Source organism: Rattus norvegicus, chromosome 5 (assembly GCF_021556685.1).
Source record: "Rattus norvegicus strain SHRSP/BbbUtx chromosome 5, alternate assembly SHRSP_T2T, whole genome shotgun sequence".
Lineage (NCBI taxonomy): Eukaryota > Metazoa > Chordata > Mammalia > Rodentia > Muridae > Rattus > Rattus norvegicus.
The window spans coordinates 8,165,181-8,185,534 of NC_141538.1; the positions used below are offsets into that span (position 1 = coordinate 8,165,181).

A 20,354-nucleotide genomic window follows, 5' to 3' on the forward strand; every position below is an offset into this window, starting at 1 on the left:
GAATGTCTGAGCTATATTGAGATTTATGAGTAGCACCATCAAGTAAAATGAGGTAATTATTTTCCAGTTTTTAAGTCCTAGCGTTGTTTGGAATGTGTCTTTGCTGCCTTGTAAAAGTGATCTTTAGGAAATTGAGATGCTGGAAAATAAAGCACTGGCCAGATGGTTGGGAGAGAGATAACATAAGGAGCCGAGAGAGAAGGTCTTGAATGCAGTCACTCAGGAAGACAGCAAGATAACATGGCTGAGAAGATTGTTGTAGTAACACATGCCAAGGTAGTTTTCCTTCACCTAAAAACTGTATTAGGCATTAAGTATTAATTACAAGGACTCATGTATCTTTCCGTGATTGATGTATTGTCTCACTATATCTTGAAGATGGGGACAGTGAGGCATACAAAAGAAGCCTTTGTCCATCCAGGTCGTTCAGCAGTGTGGCTCCGATTGCCCCTGTCATGACTTCCCACGTTCCCCTGCTCGATTGTCTATTTGGACGCCATGCTTTGGAAGCTCAGTAGGTCACTGTGAAGTATTGTTTCAGCAGTTACACAGTGACATGCCCACTCAGGAAGCCGGCACTAGTACTTGAGTACATGCCCACTCAGGAAGCCGGCACTAGTACATTAGTACATGCCCACTCAGGAAGCCGGCACTAGTACTTGAATACATGCCCACTCAGGAAGCCGGCACTAGTACATTAGTACATGCCCACTCAGGAAGCCGGCACTAGTACATTAGTACATGCCCACTCAGGAAGCCGGCACTAGTACATTAGTGCATGGCCACTCAGGAAGCCGGCACTAGTACATTAGTGCATGCCCACTCAGGAAGCCGGCACTAGTACATGAGTGCATGCCCACTCAGGAAGCCGGCACTAGTACATTAGTGCATGGCCACTCAGGAAGCCGGCACTAGTACATTAGTACATGCCCACTCAGGAAGCCGGCACTAGTACATGCCCACTCAGGAAGCTGGCACTAGTACATGCCCACTCAGGAAGCCGGCACTAGTACATTAGTACATGCCCACTCAGGAAGCCGGCACTAGTACATTAGTACATGCCCACTCAGGAAGCCGGCACTAGTACATGCCCACTCAGGAAGCTGGCACTAGTACATGCCCACTCAGGAAGCCGGCACTAGTACATGCCCACTCAGGAAGCTGGCACTAGTACATGCCCACTCAGGAAGCCGGCACTAGTACATTAGTACATGCCCACTCAGGAAGCCGGCACTAGTACATGAGTGCATGGCCACTCAGGAAGCCGGCACTAGTACATGAGTGCATGCCCACTCAGGAAGCCGGCACTAGTACATGAGTACATGCCCACTCAGGAAGCCGGCACTAGTACTTGAGTACATGCCCACTCAGGAAGCCGGCACTAGTACATGCCCACTCAGGAAGCCGGCACTAGTACATTAGTACATGCCCACTCAGGAAGCCGGCACTAGTACATTAGTGCATGCCCACTCAGGAAGCCGGCACTAGTACATTAGTGCATGCCCACTCAGGAAGCCGGCACTAGTACATTAGTGCATGCCCACTCAGGAAGCCGGCACTAGTACATGAGTGCATGCCCACTCAGGAAGCCGGCACTAGTACATTAGTACATGCCCACTCAGGAAGCCGGCACTAGTACATTAGTACATGTCAGGAAGCCGGCACTAGTACATTAGTACATGCCCACTCAGGAAGCCGGCACTAGTACATTAGTACATGTCAGGAAGCCGGCACTAGTACATTAGTACATGTCAGGAAGCCGGCACTAGTACATTAGTACATGCCCACTCAGGAAGCCGGCACTAGTACATTAGTACATGCCCACTCAGGAAGCCGGCACTAGTACATGAGTGCATGCCCACTCAGGAAGCCGGCACTAGTACATTAGTGCATGCCCACTCAGGAAGCCGGCACTAGTACATTAGTACATGTCAGGAAGCCGGCACTAGTACATTAGTACATGCCCACTCAGGAAGCTGGCACTAGTACATTAGTACATGCCCACTCAGGAAGCTGGCACTAGTACATTAGTGCATACCCACTCAGGAAGCTGGCACTAGTACATTAGTACATGTCAGGAAGCCGGCACTAGTACATGAGTGCATGCCCACTCAGGAAGCCGGCACTAGTACATTAGTACATGCCCACTCAGGAAGCCGGCACTAGTACATTAGTACATGTCAGGAAGCCGGCACTAGTACATTAGTACATGCCCACTCAGGAAGCTGGCACTAGTACATTAGTGCATACCCACTCAGGAAGCTGGCACTAGCCTCTCTGCTCAAATACATGGACAGTGGCACGAGCCAGAAGATAACGGAGCAGTTTCATGCAGTGTGTTTGTTTGTTTGTTTTGTGTGTGCACACACACATCCATGTGTACAGTAGTTCATGCCATGGTGCACATGAAGCCAAACTTTCCTCCTTCCAGCATTAGGCCCTGGAGAATGAGCTAAGTGTACAAACTCCTTTGTCTTGCCCACCCTAGGAAATTCTTCCAAATTTTCTTGAACCCTTGAAGTTAGATGGATGTGAATTTGACTCTCGACAGCTCTATTGGAAAAGTTACTGCTCAAAGTGAGATTGGGGACCTTTCCTGTCACGCTGGGCTTCTGTAAGAACTAAACTGATACAGAGGATGTAGCCAGTGCACAGTAAGGAATGGTTCTATCCCCTGGTTGGTGCATTTGCCTGTTGGCCAAGATGGTCTTGTGCAGGGGTAACCTAGAGCAGTGAGAGCAGCTGAGACAGTAGGAAGCATCACCAAGGCAACCCTGGGTCCATGATAGATACCAGCTCAGAAGACCAGGGTTGCAGGGTAGATCTTAACTAAGACAGAAAATTACTGATGTAGCACAGCGACCATTGGAGGCCGTGGATGGAAGGAGCTCATTTAATTTAATTGCACAATAGGGGTTTTCGTGGTTCATCTCTTAACAATAACAGCATGAGAATTCAAACTTTAAGTACAGAATACTACCTGCTTAATTAATATATTTTAATTGTAGAAATAAATGCATCATATGTTGAATGTTCATTATCAAAAGTGAGCTTATTATTTGAAAAATACAAACAGGGGAAGGAACTCCACTAAGTAGAACATACCACCTTTGAAAGTTAATAAACTTTGAGTGTTTCTTTCCCAAAGGAAATAAGTATTTTGAGGCGAGGACCTCGGCACATGGTATTCTGTTTGATGAAGTACTCTGCGTCATCTATGCGGCAGTGTCGTCTGGATGCCATTAATCAGAGTGCTCTGGCTAATCTTAATTGTCATGGTGCTCTGAGGAGATGCGATGTGTAAGATATTCAAACCGTGTGGGGTGTATTACCAAGAATCGTTGTTAGAGCAGGGGGTGGAGTGAAACTGGAATGAAGTAAGTCAGGCACCGGGTCTTGGTATTTCCTGTTGTTACTGCTAGAGTATTTCACTTTTTATGTAAAAAATGTAATATACTTAATTTTCCCTCAGATATTTATATGATATTATATATATATATATCTCAAATGCATACCTATACACATACATAAAGCCACATTCAATGGCCCAAAAGGAAGAGGCCCCGAGGGCTCTTTAGTGTGCAATTAATATTTTGGTCAGAAAAATCAGCAGATTGTTTCAGTTGCTTATGTGTTATGGCGTCATAGTCCAGTAAAGCTATAATGAGCAGAATTTTTTTGTCTCTGTGGCAAACCCAAACGAGTGTTGTAATTGTCAGCAGCCCTCGGTGATCGCAGTGGCGCCCACTCCCTGTGGTAGTTGAAGGCCTAGCGCTCCAGTTCTCCCTTCAGAGGTTTATAATTAACCGCGAGCGCTTGCTCCACGGAGAAAGCTTACGATTGCAGACCGGTTCAGGCGTCAACCTCTGACTGCAAGAGCATCTTGCAGTTTTATAGAGTGAGGTAGAGCATGTAGCTCTGGAATGCGGGAAGCTGACGTGTGGGTGACAGACAGTGTACATACATGATTCATATCACTCTGTTGAAATTCGGATTAAAGTGGTAAGTGGCAAATCTTAGGGAATGGTGCTGTCCACACCCTGTTAGTTATTGGAGTCAAAGGACAAAAAGATTGTATTTTAAAATTCTTTTTAGTCTTTGGATGTTAAAAATAGTATTTACTTTCATTGTTTTTTCTTTAACATTTTTATATTTCCTATTTTAAAAATAAGGACACTAAATATGTGTCCTTATCTTTAAATAACTTATCTTTAAAAAAATTAGAAGAAAACTGTGTCCCATAAAAGTTGCTGTTCAGAGTTAAAACAGTGACTTTCTCTGCTGCCATGGAGTAGATTCTCTAGTCCCTTAGACACTGCTGAGTGCCCTCCCCTGACATTGTGCTATAATTTCTCTTCCGCTCTGACCCTCTCGTATCCGTCCTCTGCCATCTACTGTTTCCTTGAACTTTGATTAATCAGATTCTACCCTTGGACTGTCGATGGTTCCTTTACATGTGTCTGTCCATGCACGGTCTCAACTGTGGCCTCACTGATCTGCACCTTCAGCACGGAACTTCATCAAACAGTGTGGGTTCTTTCCAGCTGACTTCAGATTGCCTGCAGAACACCACTGCTTGGGTATCCAATAACCATTGAAAACACGCTGTGACCTCAAGTTGGGGTGTTACTTGGACATACAGTACTTGTCTCCACATACAAGTCCTTGGGCTCAATCTCAAGCATGGCAAATTAGAAAAAGAAAAAAAAGGAGGACCTCAATTGAACATAGTTTAGAAATATTTTCCAGCACTGGAATAATTTTTTAACTTAATTTTTACCATTATAATTACAAATCCATTATTCCACCAAAATCGGTCCTGCTTATAGTGCTGAGTCTCTCAGTTCAGCGACCATATTGTTCCACCCTACTTTTAGTTTGGTTGTGAGCTTTAGCTGTAATGCTATAATCATTCGGTTCCTCCTGTAACACACCCTGTCCTTGTTATGGACCTGTGCTAACTAACTGGTCTTTGTTGTCTCTGAATCCTACAGTGTTCCCCTTCCCTTCCCCTTCCCCTTCCCCTTCCCCTTCCCTTCCCCTTCCCTTCCCTCCCCTCTCCCCTTCCACCTCCCTTCCCCTTCCCTTCCCCTTCCCCTTCCCCTTCCCTCCCCTCTCCCCCTCCCCCTCCCTTCCCCTTCCCCTCCCCCTCCCTTCCCCTTCCCTTCCCTTCCCCTTCCCTTCCCCTTTCCTTCCCTTCCCTTCCCCTTCCCCTTCCCTTCCCCTTCCCTCTCCCCCTCCCCCTCCCTTCCCCTTCCCCTTCCCTTCCCTTCCCTCCCCTCTCCCCCTCACCCTCCCTTCCCCTTCCCTCTCCCCCTCCCCCTCCCTTCCCCTTCCCCTTCCCTCCCCTTCCCTTCCCCTTCCCTTCCCCTTCCCTTCCCCTTCCCCTTCCCTTCCCCTTCCTTTCCCTTCCCTTCCCTTCCCTCCCCTCCCCCTCCCCTTCCCCCTCCCCCTCCCCTCTCCCCTCCCCTCCCCTCTCTCTCTGCATGTTTCAGTACAATCTCTACATTGATTATTCCCAAATTTATCTTTGCCTTATACCTTTTCCTCAGAGTCCAAACTCATAGTGTGGCTGCCCGCCTGGTGTATCTGCTTTGAGGCCTTCTCTAACAGCTTGACGTTTCCACCTAGCGTGCATCCCTATGTAGTCTTTTTCCCTTCAGTGCATACTCTGTCTCTTCTAAAGCTCTAAGGTGATTCCTGAACCATTTCTTAGATTTCCTAGGCAGTTCTTGTTTAATACGATCTTTATTTCTAAAACTCACATAAAATTAGGGACTACCCAACTACAGGCACTGTCTGTCCCTTCTTGAGGCTTTTCTCAGCTGCTGTCAGAGCCTCTTCCTCTGTCCTTCTCCTTCAATGTGCCCTCAGTATAGGATATAGTCTTCCAAAACATGGTTTAGATGACACCCTTTTCTGCTCAAAATGCTATCCATTTCTCTTAGGATAGAAGTGAGATCTTTAAAGTGATTTTTAGGAGGCCTGCAGAATCTGGTTACCTCTGTGCCTTGGCCTTCCTCACCCCCACAGGTCTAGCTCGATGGGCCCCTGAATGACTTGAGTTTGTCACTTAGTGTTCTGTGTATCTCCCTCAAGTGCACCAGCCTGGATCCCTGCATGGCTTGGTCCTTACTTAGTTCAGGTCTTTACAAAGTTGCCATCTTCTCAGCGAAACCTTCCTTGGCTACCTTATCTAGACAGCTCCTGGTACTTCTGAACCCACCCTCTCATTTGGACATTTCTCTCTCAGTAGGTGTTCTCCATACATTTCTTACTGTTTGTCTTCCCTACTGTATTGTTTGGAGTTTTTTTTTTTTTTGAACAGTGTCCTGTCATAAAAGACATTCTATAGGTAATTGTCGAGTTGATAGATTTTTATCATGTAACCTAGTCATTGACATTTCTTTTAGATGTGCTCTTTCTCCTCTCAGCCTCTTATCCCCTCAGCTGCACGGCTACGGTTTCCTACTCACGCTCTGCTCAGTTTCCTTAAACACAAAAGCTGGGTAGGTTTTCAACCATGAGTGTATCTTGTTATGCTATTTCTGATGCAGTCTAGAAATGATATAGTTGAGGTGTATGGCTCTGGCTTGTTTCCTCTGCCAGAGCTGAAAGACAGGAGAATCTGAAGTTCAACAGGTGGCAGCCGACAGATCTCAGGCACCACATTCAGAATTAGCAGTTCAGAAAGGTGTTTCCTTCGTGAGCAAGCATACAAGTGTAGCTGACATACAGAGAAAAGACCCAATTCAGAACCAAGGGGGACTCAGGAAGATGAAGCACCCAGTTTCTCTCCGAAGAAGAAAGCCTCTCTACTCCGAGGTTGGTCAGTTTGAAGGAAGCTATTGTTGATTACCCTAGAACTGTGTGTGACCTGAGCAGGCTTTGAACTTGTTGAGCCAGTCCATCAGCAGGGGCCTGCTGGTGGGAGACAGAAGCCTACAGAGCCTTTATTTAAGCTACCAGGCTTTTGTTTTAACTCAGGAGGCGGAGGTAGAAGCTGGCCATCTTGAAAGTTGGCCACTGTTATTCCCTAGCCTGGCCCCTCTCCCCTCTGTCTGCTTATCAGGGAATCTATTCCTGGTCTCAAACTTCCTGTGAGAGAATTAACTTACATACCGCTCAGCACCACATCAGGAATGTGCCTTGAACTGTGGTGAGAAGCCAGAATTACAGGTTAGTCTATTCATTGTAAAAAAACGGCATAGAGATACCTCAAAAACAGCAATGTCAAAACCAGTGAAACATGTCAGACCTAGAAACAGAACTAACACATGACCCAGCAGGCTCCCCACTGGAACTGATCTTGAAGAGATATCTACATTCACCTGCTTACTCATGGTCATCACGATTTGGAATCAACCTAGGTGTCCGCCAATGGACAGAGAGCTAAAAATAAATATGAATAGCAATGAGCGTTACTCAGCCATAAAAAGGGTGAAACTGTCCCACGTGCAGCAGCAGGTGTGGAGCTGGGACACAGAAATAAAAGTACTACATGTTCTTACGTACACTCGGAAGCTAATCATTTGATCTTAAGAAATGTAGAGAGTGGAACAGTAGTTACAAATTCTGAAAAGGGTGTTGGTGAAGAGAGTTGGGTTGAAGGAATGATGTATATATTCTATGTACTATAGCAGAAAAACTGTGGGTAACAAAAGTTAAGTCAGTATTTCAAAGGGAATATTTTGAATGTTCCCAGCACACAGAAATGGTCCACTTCTGAGGTCCAGGTGTACCTCAGAACATATGCCGGTTGCCCTACTCTGAGCATTGTGCACCGTATACATGATGAAATGTCATTGCCTTCTGTAATATGGATAGCTGCTATGGCCAGCTCAAAATAAGCAGATCTTAATAACTAGCATGAATTCTTTAGTTTTGTTCTGTCGATGTGATGTCCTTGTTACTTTGTGTCATAATAAGCTATCTTTCTGCCCTAATACTGCCGTTATTTATGACAAGCCCAGTAATGTACATGTAGCCACCTACGTGGGGCCACCTATGGGGAGCTTCTGCAATGGCTCCCTGTTCTTAATAGCAAACTATTACGTTCTCATCTATCATAACTGATTAAAGCTTCATTAGAAAAGCTTCTATAGGTAGATATTTTTTACTGTATTAATTTTAGTTTAATATATTTTTGTGGTATTCAGTGCACACGATTATGTATAGATATATTGACTCGCGTTTTACCTTAGAAATATATCTATAAGGTTAAATTTTTATTACAGTTGGTAAGAGATGTAGTACACAACAGTTGCTCACATTTTATGGAATAATCTTTAAGTGGTTATAAGTAGCTACAGACTGCTTCTGAGCTATCACTAATGCTGGTATCCTCTTTTTGTAGATATCATTGCCCAATGCCCAAGATCTTTTATGTTCAGTTGACTGTAGGAAATAATGAATTCTTTGGCGAAGGGAAGACTCGGCAAGCTGCCAGACACAATGCTGCGATGAAAGCTCTTCAAGCCCTACAGAATGAGCCAATTCCAGAAAAGTCTCCTCAGGTGTGGCGCTGATGCGTGTGGCGGTCTCACTCCTGTGCTACCTCAGGGAGGGCTCTGAGCAGACAGGAAAGTAATCGTGTAAGAAAAGAAATTATCTGTTCAGCTAGGAAGGGTCGTGGCAGTTTGCTCTCAGGACCCTGTGAGTATGCTGGATGCAGACGTTCCTGCTGGGAAGGCCCCGCCCACCTGTGCAGCTCACGTGCCAGGAAACATGGGACTGTGGATATGTGTATAAAGATGGAGGCAACTGTGGATATGTGTATAAAGATGGAGGCGACTGTGGATATGTGTATAAAGATGGAGGCGACTGTGGATATGTGTATAAAGATGGAGGTGACTGTGGATATGTGTATAAAGATGGACGTGACTGTGGATATGTGTATAAAGATGGAGGTGACTGTGGATATGTGTATAAAGATGGAGGTGACTGTGGATATGTGTATAAAGATGGAGGCGACTGTGGATATGTGTATAAAGATGGAGGCGACTGTGGATATGTGTATAAAGATGGAGGCGACTGTGGATATGTGTATAAAGATGGAGGCGACTGTGGATATGTGTATAAAGATGGAGGCGACTGTGGATATGTGTATAAAGATGGAGGCGACTGTGGATATGTGTATAAAGATGGAGGCGACTGTGGATATGTGTATAAAGATGGAGGCGACTGTGGATATGTGTATAAAGATGGAGGCGACTGTGGATATGTGTATAAAGATGGAGGCGACTGTGGATATGTGTATAAAGATGGAGGCGACTGTGGATATGTGTATAAAGATGGAGGCGACTGTGGATATGTGTATAAAGATGGAGGCGACTGTGGATATGTGTATAAAGATGGAGGCGACTGTGGATATGTGTATGAAGATGGAGGTGACTGTGGATATGTGTATAAAGATGGAGGCGACTGTGGATATGTGTATGAAGATGGAGGTGACTGTGGATATGTGTATAAAGATGGAGGTGACTGTGCATATGTGTATAAAGATGGAGGTGACTGTGGATATGTGTATAAAGATGGAGGCGACTGTGGATATGTGTATAAAGATGGAGGTGACTGTGGATATGGGTATAAAGATGGAGGCGACTGTGGATATGTGTATAAAGATGGAGGCGACTGTGGATATGTGTATAAAGATGGAGGCGACTGTGGATATGTGTATAAAGATGGAGGTGACTGTGGATATGTGTATAAAGATGGAGGGTGACTGTGGATATGTGTATAAAGATGGAGGCGACTGTGGATATGTGTATAAAGATGGAGGCGACTGTGGATATGTGTATAAAGATGGAGGCGACTGTGGATATGTGTATAAAGATGGAGGCGACTGTGGATATGTGTATAAAGATGGAGGCGACTGTGGATATGTGTATAAAGATGGAGGTGACTGTGGATATGTGTATAAAGATGGACGTGACTGTGGATATGTGTATAAAGATGGAGGTGACTGTGGATATGTGTATAAAGATGGAGGTGACTGTGGATATGTGTATAAAGATGGAGGCGACTGTGGATATGTGTATAAAGATGGAGGCGACTGTGGATATGTGTATAAAGATGGAGGCGACTGTGGATATGTGTATAAAGATGGAGGCGACTGTGGATATGTGTATAAAGATGGAGGCGACTGTGGATATGTGTATAAAGATGGAGGCGACTGTGGATATGTGTATAAAGATGGAGGCGACTGTGGATATGTGTATAAAGATGGAGGTGACTGTGGATATGTGTATAAAGATGGAGGTGACTGTGGATATGTGTATAAAGATGGAGGCGACTGTGGATATGTGTATAAAGATGGAGGCGACTGTGGATATGTGTATAAAGATGGAGGCGACTGTGGATATGTGTATGAAGATGGAGGTGACTGTGGATATGTGTATAAAGATGGAGGTGACTGTGGATATGTGTATAAAGATGGAGGCGACTGTGGATATGTGTATAAAGATGGAGGCGACTGTGGATATGTGTATGAAGATGGAGGTGACTGTGGATATGTGTATAAAGATGGAGGTGACTGTGCATATGTGTATAAAGATGGAGGTGACTGTGGATATGTGTATAAAGATGGAGGCGACTGTGGATATGTGTATAAAGATGGAGGCGACTGTGGATATGTGTATAAAGATGGAGGTGACTGTGGATATGTGTATAAAGATGGAGGTGACTGTGGATATGTGTATAAAGATGGAGGTGACTGTGGATATGTGTATAAAGATGGACGTGACTGTGGATATGTGTATAAAGATGGAGGCGACTGTGGATATGTGTATGAAGATGGAGGCGACTGTGGATATGTGTATAAAGATGGAGGTGACTGTGCATATGTGTATAAAGATGGAGGCGACTGTGGATATGTGTATAAAGATGGAGGCGACTGTGGATATGTGTATAAAGATGGACGTGACTGTGGATATGTGTATAAAGATGGAGGCGACTGTGGATATGTGTATAAAGATGGAGGCGACTGTGGATATGTGTATAAAGATGGAGGTGACTGTGGATATGTGTATAAAGATGGAGGTGACTGTGGATATGTGTATAAAGATGGAGGTGACTGTGGATATGTGTATAAAGATGGAGGCGACTGTGGATATGTGTATAAAGATGGAGGCGACTGTGGATATGTGTATAAAGATGGAGGCGACTGTGGATATGTGTATAAAGATGGAGGCGACTGTGGATATGTGTATAAAGATGGAGGCGACTGTGGATATGTGTATAAAGATGGAGGCGACTGTGGATATGTGTATAAAGATGGACGTGACTGTGGATATGTGTATAAAGATGGAGGTGACTGTGGATATGTGTATGAAGATGGAGGTGACTGTGGATATGTGTATGAAGATGGAGACGACTGTGGATATGTGTATGAAGATGGAGGTGACTGTGGATATGTGTATGAAGATGGAGACGACTGTGGATATGTGTATAAAGATGGAGGCGACTGTGGATATGTGTATAAAGATGGAGGCGACTGTGGATATGTGTATAAAGATGGAGGCGACTGTGGATATGTGTATAAAGATGGAGGCGACTGTGGATATGTGTATAAAGATGGAGGCGACTGTGGATATGTGTATAAAGATGGAGGTGACTGTGGATATGTGTATAAAGATGGAGGTGACTGTGGATATGTGTATAAAGATGGAGGCGACTGTGGATATGTGTATAAAGATGGAGGCGACTGTGGATATGTGTATAAAGATGGAGGGTGACTGTGGATATGTGTATGAAGATGGAGGTGACTGTGGATATGTGTATAAAGATGGAGGTGACTGTGCATATGTGTATAAAGATGGAGGCGACTGTGGATATGTGTATAAAGATGGAGGCGACTGTGGATATGTGTATAAAGATGGAGGCGACTGTGCATATGTGTATAAAGATGGAGGCGACTGTGGATATGTGTATAAAGATGGAGGCGACTGTGGATATGTGTATAAAGATGGACGTGACTGTGGATATGTGTATAAAGATGGACGTGACTGTGGATATGTGTATAAAGATGGAGGTGACTGTGGATATGTGTATAAAGATGGAGGTGACTGTGGATATGTGTATAAAGATGGAGGCGACTGTGGATATGTGTATAAAGATGGAGGCGACTGTGGATATGTGTATAAAGATGGAGGCGACTGTGGATATGTGTATAAAGATGGAGGCGACTGTGGATATGTGTATAAAGATGGAGGCGACTGTGGATATGTGTATAAAGATGGAGGCGACTGTGGATATGTGTATAAAGATGGAGGCGACTGTGGATATGTGTATAAAGATGGAGGCGACTGTGGATATGTGTATAAAGATGGAGGTGACTGTGGATATGTGTATAAAGATGGAGGCGACTGTGGATATGTGTATAAAGATGGAGGCGACTGTGGATATGTGTATAAAGATGGAGGCGACTGTGGATATGTGTATAAAGATGGAGGTGACTGTGGATATGTGTATAAAGATGGAGGCGACTGTGGATATGTGTATAAAGATGGAGGGTGACTGTGGATATGTGTATAAAGATGGAGGTGACTGTGGATATGTGTATAAAGATGGAGGTGACTGTGGATATGTGTATAAAGATGGAGGCGACTGTGGATATGTGTATAAAGATGGAGGTGACTGTGGATATGTGTATAAAGATGGAGGCGACTGTGGATATGTGTATAAAGATGGAGGGTGACTGTGGATATGTGTATAAAGATGGAGGTGACTGTGGATATGTGTATAAAGATGGAGGTGACTGTGGATATGTGTATAATGATGGAGGGTGCCATTCACTGGCTCACATTTAACGCACGTGTACTGGACATAAACTACATTGTGTTAACTGGAGATCAAGGAACATAGGCAAACACCACAGCATATTTTAGCAGTGTAGGGAATCATTAAAGCAGCCTCATGCTTTACTCCCCAGTGAGCCACATCCCCAGCCAGAGGATAAGGAATGTAAAGAGGAAAAGATCATTTGAGAATTTGGCAGCCTACTTTAGTTTGCAAATCAAAATGTTAAGGCCATTTTGGGTGATTTTACCCATTCTTTTTTTTAAAAGATTTATTTAATTTATATAAGTACACTGTCACTGTCTTCTACTACAGATGGTTGTGAGCCACCATGTGGTTGCTGGGAATTGAACTCAGGACCTCTGGAAGAGCAGTCAGTGCTCTTAACCTCTGAGCCAGCTGTCCAGCCCCAGGTTTTCCCCATTCTTAAGACTGCATCTGCTTTCTCCGTTGAACTTCAATAATATTTCTAGTCTAGGCATTTCCTATGTATAGTCAGTGTCTTAATCTTTTCTGCCTAAGTCATTCAAACTTATACTTCAGCCTCCTAGATTATCTGTTCTCCAAACTATATAGTCTTCTTTGTTTGAATTTTTTTATAGTGGTGGACACACGTTTTGTGCTGGTGCGTGTTCACTGCAACTATTAACCACTTCTAATTAGACATAAGATTCTTGGTAACAAGAATTGTCCCTTTCTTTTCTTTTCTTCTTTTTTTTTTAAAGATTTATTTTATTTATATGAATACACTGTCGCTGTCTTCAGACACACCAGAAGAGGACATCAGATCCGATTACAGATGGTTGTGAGCCACCATGTGGTTGCTGGGAATTGAACTCAGGACCTCTGGAAGAGCGGATTGGTGCTCTTAACCTCTGAGCCATCTCTCCAGCCCCCATCCCTTTATTTTCTTGTCTCAATCCTCCAAGTCCTGAGTAACTGGCACAGCTTTGACTCGTGGTTTGCGTTCTGTACTGTGTATTATGTAAACTCATGGGTCATGTTAGAATTGCCGTGGAAAGGGAGGCAGGACACAACTCTCAAGTACAGGAGTAGAAGATCTTCAAAGTGAGTGTTTGCTACTTCTACTTCAAACAAAACAGAACCCAAAAGCCTAGCAACATAGCCCTTGACCTTGAGAGTTCCAGGAGACTCCACGGTCCATGGCCACCTCTGCTATTTCAACTGACTGCGGAACAGTCTGAGTGTTGTGATATCTGGCCCCGGCACTGTCCTAGTATTTTTGGTTTTTGTTTGTTTGTTTTTTACTTAGAATGGTGAATCAGGAAAAGAAATGGATGACGATAAAGATGCAAATAAATCTGAAATAAGCTTAGTGTTTGAAATTGCGCTGAAGAGAAATATGCCCGTCAGTTTTGAGGTATGTGATCATGTACTTTTCTTGGTCATTTAAACAAGTTAGAGGTGTACCAGACTCTTGCAGGAGTGCACATGCTTCTTGTATTGAAATCCATTGCCAGGAAGTGATTAGTGCCTCAGAGAAATGGAAATGGCTGTAATGTTATAAGTATTGTGGGTCTCCTTGTCTTTCTTTTTTTCATGACTTTTCAGTTTTGACAATAAGATTTGTTTTCTAACCATAATTTCTGTTAATCTATAGGATTCTGTGTTTTACATTTATCATTAATTTGATCTTATTTAATTCATGTTGTAAGTCAAACTAGTATTTTGTGATACCATGCTAACATTCAATTCCTTTTAATTGTATGGAGGTCAAAACATGTTAACTTGTTTTGGGGGAGACGCTGGGGGTTGTACCTGGGAGTTTGCCACGTGCTAAGTACAAACTGATATCCTGCTTTCTACATCTAAATATGTGCAAACTAAATATTTATAAAAGTATATGAAATTTTTTAAAAGAAAAAACTTAAAAATAATTTTATCTGCCTTCCATAGTAAGAGGTCACCAGCTTTGAAGGCCATCCATAGAAAGTGAGAAGATGGAGGCAGTAAGCCCAGGCTGTGGGAGGCTCTCCTGAGTCCCTACTCGTTTACTCTTGCATTGTGCTGCTTATCGAAGGGAACGCCGGACGGAGAAACTGCTTTCTTCTTGAACACAACTCTGACAAGTCAGATACTTGACTTCTTGCCCCATAGCAGGTTGAAAGTAGCCAATGAGGAAGGCAGGGAGAGAAAGTACGTGACAGCAGACCGATTACAAGAAATCACTGGGGAACCTTGTGACGCCTCTCACACCCTTGAAACTCATGGGTGTGGAGTAGAAGTCACAGAAGTGCTCTGCTTATCTGCGGGTTATGTCAGAGTATTGGATGCTCGCACTGATGATCTAGCATGAACACTAAAAGGCTAAACATAGTTTCCCCCGTTGGTTCCCTAAATCCCGTTCTGTGTGTGTGACGTTCTATTTCTATTGGGAGGTCCCTCACACATGAACCAGAGGCCTTTCTCTACCTTACTCTTTGGGGAAAGGTCTCACACTGGACTCAGAGCTCATCTAGACTGGCTGGCCAATGACTGTCACAGGCGCCCAACTCCATGTCACCCTGTGGAGGTTTACAGATATGTGTAGCCGTGCCTGGTTCTTACGTGGATGATAGGGATCTACAGCAGGCACCTCACTGCCCTTCTAGACCATTTCCCTAGCCCAGGAAATTACATTTGTAACTGATAGGCTTGTGTGCCAGAGTGTGGAAATAAACAGTTGATGTTTAAATTGGTGAATTTAAGTTACCTGGAAAGTATACTTAAACTAACTTTTGATTCCATTGATGTAGAGTTATTGAGGTACTGTATTTGTTTAATTCCTTTTCCTAATTGGACGCTAATAGTAGAAAAAAGTTTCAATATAATATTAAGTGGTAAACCAAAGGCTGTGTGTTTCGTAGGTCAGAATTTTAAAGGAAACTTGCATTTTGAGTATTCAGGACTTGGCATCTATCTTTGCTCTACAAGCTGATATAATTTAAATGTAAGAACACATTGAATAGTTAGGAATACTCCTGGCTAAAGTTTCCATAGTTCTCGACACTGAAAACCTGCATATTTTCATGGTCTGTCAGCATGCCATCTAGATCACATCACCAGGATCCCTCAGAGTCTGACTCCCCTTGTGAGAACAACCTTCCAGGTCTCTAACAAGAGATCATTTTTCATCTTTTTCCTGTTCTTGAAAATCTTCCACAAGAGGATGCTTTATAACTCAACTGTGTTTGAAATATGTAACATGTAAACACAGATAAAAATACTGCAGTTTTTCTGCTCCATTATGATCTTAAAGAATCCTAATCATATATGTGGTCCTATAAGATGGACTGTTGTATGAAAGACTTCATCTTTGAAATGATAAAACATCATCTTTGACTTCTGGTGTCTCACCCTCATGGGGACAGCATTAGATGTGTATGTAGCAATGTTATTTTTTTCTCTAGGTGGCGTGTCTAACCAATTGGCATGTTCTGTGCTCTTAGCTTTGTGTTCTGTAAGACATGGGTGGCGACCATGACTGACTATAAATTACATGTTAGGATTTCTTTCACCATTAGTTAATTTAGAATCAGAAATATTTTATATTAATGTAACTGATATCATACCTTCAAAATAGCCGTCTTAAAGAGATACTATAGTTTTGGCATACTTTTCCAGATTAGTTGGAGAGGCTTTCAAGATTCATGCTGTTAAATACAAATGCTGGCATGTTGATTGATATTTTGCTTGCATTTAATAGGTTATTAAAGAAAGTGGACCACCACATATGAAGAGTTTTGTTACCCGGGTGTCAGTGGGAGAATTTTCTGCAGAAGGAGAGGGAAATAGCAAAAAGCTCTCCAAGAAGCGTGCAGCAACCACGGTCTTACAGGAGCTTAAGAAACTCCCACCTCTTCCTGTGATAGAGAAGCCAAAACTATTTTTTAAAAAACGCCCTAAAACAATAATAAAGGTAAGCATATTCTTGTGACTCATTTATTTTACTTAATTACTGTAGTGATAGACCACAACATGGTATTTGTGGTCAATATAGATCACATATGTGATTGATTTCCTGTAAGATAATAATAGAGCAGAAAAATTGTATAACATTTTAATGTACTTATTTACATTTATGTATATTTATATAATTTAAATATTGCAAACCCCACTGAGTTAGAGTTGCCTTGGGTTTCTAGTTAGTAACAGGCTACAGAGCCTCACACCCTAGTAACAGTTGTTACACCACACAGCCTGTGTGTAGCAAAGCTGTATCTGTGTGAGTACACACGTATCATGGAATGACATTTTCTCAGAGTGACTCCATTGTTAAGTGACACATGACTATAGTATACTGGCTATAGACTGTTGACACTGGTTTCTTATGGTAGATCCCTCCTTTCCTTTCTGTCTCCCTCTGTTTCTTCCCCCTTTCATCCCTGATTTTCTTCCTTGTTTCCTGTTCTAAGAAACAGATCAAGAAACAGATCCTGTGATGATAAATCAATGATAATTTTATTTCTTCATATATTTCTGCTTCTTAGCATTCAGTTGTGTCTCCTTGAGTATAATTTACATCATAACCATGTAAAGTAGATGAAATTATCCCTCATTTTAGTTTATTTCATGTGCTTACATGTATGTTTATTTGCACATATGTGGGCAAGCGTATTTCTGTGTCTGTGTATTCAGACCTGAGGTATCCTTGATCATTCTCCATGTAGTCTTTGAATCAGAGACTTGCAATTAAATCCAGAGCTTACAAATTCAGCTAGCCACCTGCTCTGGGAATACCCAATCTTTGCCCATAACATACTAGGATTACGGACAGACCACCATGCCACTAGACACTTTTGTGGGTGACACAGACCTGAACTGCAGTCCTCATACCTGGGAGGCAAGCATTTTACCCTCTGAGCTTTTCTTCCAGCCCCTTTGCCTCATTTTCTAAGTAAGGCTTTACAAAGAATGCCCAGATGACTTGCTTATTTCTATTTGGCCATCTTGTGGAGGAACATGAACTCCTCCTGTCCACCATTTCATAGTAGCAGCGGGTGTGCTGGCTGCACTGCAGTTTCTTAGGATACTATGAACTGTAATAGGGCACAGGATGATAGCATATAATGTCACTATCAGGAAGGACAGCAGCAGCAAGTGGAAACCTTAAAGCACCCCATGTGCCTGACTTTGCCAATTCTGTGTCTGCCTTGCCATGCTTAATCTTTAGGGGAGACCTCTGAGGCCAACATGAATTTTGCTTTTCATTCATTACCCCCACCTTCCCTACAGAGGAAGAATCCAAAACACACAGCCTTTCAAGGTGTTATAACCATTTCTTTTATTGGGTCATATTTTATTTACATTAAAAAGGTTAAAAAAGGCAAAGTTGGGAGTGACTGACTTGGTGTTTAGTACAGTGTCCAGTGCTCAGTGTGGACAACAGGAGTGGAAGTGGAGTTTTGCACAGCTAACGTAAACCTCAAACCGCTGCACATCAGTTCCTGGCCCAGCCCACTCGTCACACACAGGCACATTGGACTGTGAGTCAAGGGCCGCACATTCAGAGTTGATAATCACCAGTGAGTTCCTCTGTTTGAATTGTGCACTGGCACACTTTATCTATTTTTCAGATTTTCACCTTTGCCTCTGCTTTATATGAAAATACATACAGGCGTGAATAACTACATGATCTTTTTAGTGAAAATTTTGTTTTCCTTAGAAGAAAGTGAAAATCGTGCCTTCCCTGGAATAGCATCTCATGTCATGTGTAATGTAGAGATAAATGGTAGACATACGTAGCACATAGATGCACTGAACATGGGCTGGAACGGTTCTGAAGAAGAGTGATGTGTTCTCACGTGTTCTAAGCTCCTGGCCAGGCAGCGAGGGGAGGGGGCCGTTACTAGTGCAGCCTTTGTAGTCAGTTTTGACATGACGTCCTGGCCTGAGCAGGTTGCATAGCATTGACATGTGTTGGCATGCTTAAGTGTGGACAATACTGGTACTTACTGCGTAATAAGTCTTCACCGAAGCATGCACCAAATGCATAAGTAACTATAAAATACTTTAAAATCACTTAGTATTAATCACTCAAATATTAAGATGGCATATTACTTGCCTACTCTAGTCACTGTCTAGTCACACGAATGTCACACAATTTATCAAAAAACCTCTCTATATAAAGTCTCTAGCTTTTCTATGAAGAACAGTGCTTTATATCAAAATGGTCATGTAAGATTGATCATGATATCTATTAAATTCAGCCCAATCTTAATAAACTGAGAGTATTAAGTTGTTAAGCTCGACAAGATACATACATTTCTAAAATGGTATATTTTTCTAATTGCTGTGTTAACTATCTATAGCCACTGAAAAACCGTTGTTAAAATGTTACCTCCCAGCACCTAGAGAGAGGAAACAGTGCTTTCAGTATATAAGTATGTTATTCTGGAATGTTCTGTCCACCATTCACATCTCCATTTGAACTGGATTCTTCAGAGATGGCTTCTCCAGGCCTCTCCTGCACTGGATAACCACCCCTGCATTTTGTTTTTTCATGCATACATCACAGTTAGAATTACTTGTGCTATGTTTGTCTTATGTAAAATAAAGCTTGGAGATTGTCTAAAATGAAGGCTGTTTTGAGAAAGGGACGTTCCTGTAATGAGCTGCAATCTAGATGATTTTAAATGTCATTATGTTGTAGGCCAATGCATAGTTTGTCTGGAATATTATATCAAGTTTTTATTATTTTCCTTATGTATTTATGTATCTTTCTCATCTGGGATACATGATTCCTTACGTTCTGTAGAGAAGATGTCTGTGATGAGTTACCTTCATTCTACTTAAAGTGATAAAAACCGTCACATTGTCATCTTATCCCTAGCATTTTTGTGATGTGCCATGCTGCTGCACAGGATAGGCATTTGTGTTTGAGGAACACATGTTTTCACACCAGAGCCGGGTTTCAGATCCAGTTGTGTGTCCACTGGAAACTGATTAATGTGAACGAACTTCTTTGGAATATAAAGATGATTTATGGGCCACCATTTTAATATGTACAGCTTATCAGATAAGCTTTTATTTGTTCTTTAATGTAATTGTCTTCTGTCAGATAAGATTTCAAAGGAGCCTCTCCAACACTGGAGATAACATTTTCTGGACACAACTATTTGTTTATAAGACTGTCCTTACTAGCTTTTAGGATAATCTGAAACTTGATATTTAAGGAATAACAGATCTGACAAGGCAATAGTACTTAATTTCAAATAAGAGACAAAGTCAAGCCACTAATAATCTTCTCTCAGATTTCTCACTTCACCTAGGTTTTACTTGTGCATGTGGTCGATTGCCACTGAAATCTGTATCAATAATAGTTCTTTGGGACATAGAGACATTCTTAGAAGAGCCTGAGATTTATCAGCAATAAACATTATGGAAAGTCTCTCATTGGAAATGCAGATTTACTTAAGCATCTTCATGTGTGTGGTGGCAACTTCTGAGTGCCATGGTTCACCCATACCTTCTTCTTAACCATTTGATGACATTCCCACTGTCGTCATTTTCTTTATTTTTGAGGCTATGATGTAATTGTCCCATTTCCTCCTTCC

At 42.5% G+C, this 20,354-nt stretch overlaps 1 protein-coding gene across 19 annotated transcripts in view; it reads left to right on the forward strand.

Moving 5' to 3' along the window:
• Stau2 (staufen double-stranded RNA binding protein 2) overlaps positions 1-20,354 on the forward strand; it is a 245,859-nt gene that overhangs the window by 86,360 nt on the left and 139,145 nt on the right. For all 19 annotated transcript variants that reach the window (XM_087660245.1, XM_087660247.1, XM_087660251.1 and 16 more), the window contains 3 exon segments: positions 8,357-8,516; positions 14,072-14,179; positions 16,505-16,717. In XM_087660245.1, the coding sequence (XP_087516371.1) occupies positions 8,357-8,516; positions 14,072-14,179; positions 16,505-16,717 (481 nt within the window).